General features: G+C 42.4%; 1 protein-coding gene across 1 annotated transcript in view; it reads right to left on the bottom strand.

Annotated features, from left to right (window-relative positions):
• Positions 1–764, bottom strand: part of LOC116217980 (adhesion G protein-coupled receptor G3-like) — a 14,427-nt gene extending 13,663 nt beyond the window's left edge. The window contains exons 1-2 of the mRNA XM_042702784.1: positions 757–764; positions 492–585 (exon numbers count right to left, since the gene is read on the bottom strand). Coding sequence (XP_042558718.1) covers positions 492–585; positions 757–764 — 102 coding nt within the window. The remainder of the gene's footprint in view (positions 1–491; positions 586–756) is intronic.
• Positions 765–2,500: the final 1,736 nt, after the last annotated feature.

Genomic DNA, 2,500 nt, shown 5'->3' with positions numbered 1-2,500 from the left:
CCTAATTCACCCCTTGTTGTATGTGTTTTGTTTCTTTTACTTGTGTGCTTTATTTGTCTGTTTTACCTATCACTTATATGTATCCTTTTTTTCACCTTTTAGTGTGGTTTTATGGCACTTCACCTTTCCTTGTACCTTGTACCAGTCCTTGTATCTTTTTATTTTACAAGAGTAGGAAAACCCAACCAAACCTTTTTTTTCTTTACTGTACACAGTTTACAGCCTGTGATGTTTGAGTTTACAGCCTGTGAGGTTTGAGTTTACCTGTGAACGAATCACTGGCAGTGGGAAGGGTGTGTGTGGAGGGCAGATACAGGTGTGTGTGTGTGGAGGGCAGATACAGGTGTGAATTCAAACAGCCTAACCCTAACTCTAACAGCCCTACAAAATGGCTGCGTCATTATATAGTGAACTACTCATAACGACCTTATAAACGACCATACTTATGAACGAGCATACTTATGAACGAGCATACTTATGAATCCTTTTACCTCTAACGAAGAGTTGACAAGTTTTTTGTCAAAGTCTGGGTGTTCTTGACCCAATTTTGAACGTATACATCCTCTTATCCACTGGTTGTAGCACCTGCCAATGTCAGTAACATAATTAAAGAGGTGAGACACACACACTTCGCACACACACTCACAGGATAAACGTTTCATTGTGAGTTGTCACAGTCAACAGTCACATCATATTAATAAGGATAACAAAATTTAGTCTAAATAGTCATGGATACCGTATAATATACTTACTCACTCATTCATACTTACCCACTCACTCACTCACACATTCACTCACTCACTCACTCACTCGCACTCACTCACTCACTCACTCACTCACTCACTCAAACACTCACACACACACACACTCACTCACTCACTCACTCACTCACTCACTCAAACACTCACACACACACACACTCACTCACTCACTCACTCACACATTCACTCTCTCACTCACTCACTCACTCACTCTCTCTCTCTCTCTCTCTCTCTCTCTCTCTCTCGCACTCACTCTCTCACTCACTCACTCACTCACTCACTCGCACTCACTCTCTCACTCACTCACTCACTCACTCACTCACTCGCACTCACTCACTCGCACTCACTCACTCACTCACTCACACACTCACACACTCACTCACTCACACATTAACTCACTCACACACTCACTCACTTACTCACTCACACATTAACTCACTCACACACACATTAATTCACTCACTCACTCACTCACTCACTCACTTACCCACTCACTCACTCACTCACTCACACATTCACTCACTCACTCACTCACTCACTCACTCACTCACTCACTCTCTCTCTCACTCACTCACTCACTCACTCACTCACACTCACTCTCTCACTCACTCACTCACACATTCACTCACTCACTCACTCACTCTCTCTCTCTCTCTCTCTCTCACTCACTCACTCACTCGCACTCACTCACTCACTCACTCACTCTCTCTCTCTCTCTCTCTCTCACTCACTCACTCACTCACTCACTCACTCACTCGCACTCACTCACTCACTCACTCGCACTCACTCACTCACTCACTCACTCACTCACACATTAACTCACTCACACACTCACTCACTCACTCACTCACTCACTCACTCACACACTCACTCACTCACTCACTCACTCACTCACTCACTCACACACACTCACTCACTCACTCACTCACTCACTCAACACTCAATACTTATTCATTCATGCTTAGACTTCTGATGCTACTTACGTTGCGAAAGGAGGCTCTTGTTGGCATTTTTTAGTGACAAGATCACAGGATATAGCTGAAAAGGGAAGTTAATTTGTTACACCAAAATGCAGATGAAAAATATCAACCTATGTCTTCACATAAGTATACAAATGTCTACACGCAAGTATGTATATGTCTACACGCAAGTACACAAATGTGTACACATAAGTACACAAATGTCTACACGCAAGTATACTAAAGTCTACATGCAAGTATACTAATGTCTACACACAAGTATACAAATGTTTACACGCAAGTACACAAATGTCTACACGCAAGTATACTAAAGTCTACATGCAAGTATACTAATGTCTACACACAAGTATACAAATGTTTACACGCAAGTACACAAATGTCTACACGCAAGTATGCATATGTCTTCACATAAGTATGCTAATGTCTACACGCATGTGACCTAGACTACCTAGCAGAACCCTGTGTGTCTCTCCTGACTACACTAACCTTATCCATGCTAACCCTAAACCCTAGCCGACTGAAACAAGAGCTCTACCTACCTGTAGTTGTTCCCTACCCCTAAACCTGTATAAATGTATGTGCCTACCTGTAGTTGTTCCCTACCCCTAACCCTGTATATACATGTATATATGTCTGTGCCTACCTGTAGTTGTTCCCTACCCCTAAACCTGTATATATGTATATATGTCTGTGCCTACCTGTAGTTGTTCCCTACCCCTAAACCTGTATATATACATGTATATATGTCTGTGCCTACCT

This window comes from Clupea harengus, chromosome 20 (genome assembly GCF_900700415.2).
Source record: "Clupea harengus chromosome 20, Ch_v2.0.2, whole genome shotgun sequence".
Taxonomy (NCBI): Eukaryota; Metazoa; Chordata; class Actinopteri; order Clupeiformes; family Clupeidae; genus Clupea; species Clupea harengus.
Note: the sequence above shows the minus strand (reverse complement) of the source record. Positions and strands in the feature narration are given on the sequence as shown.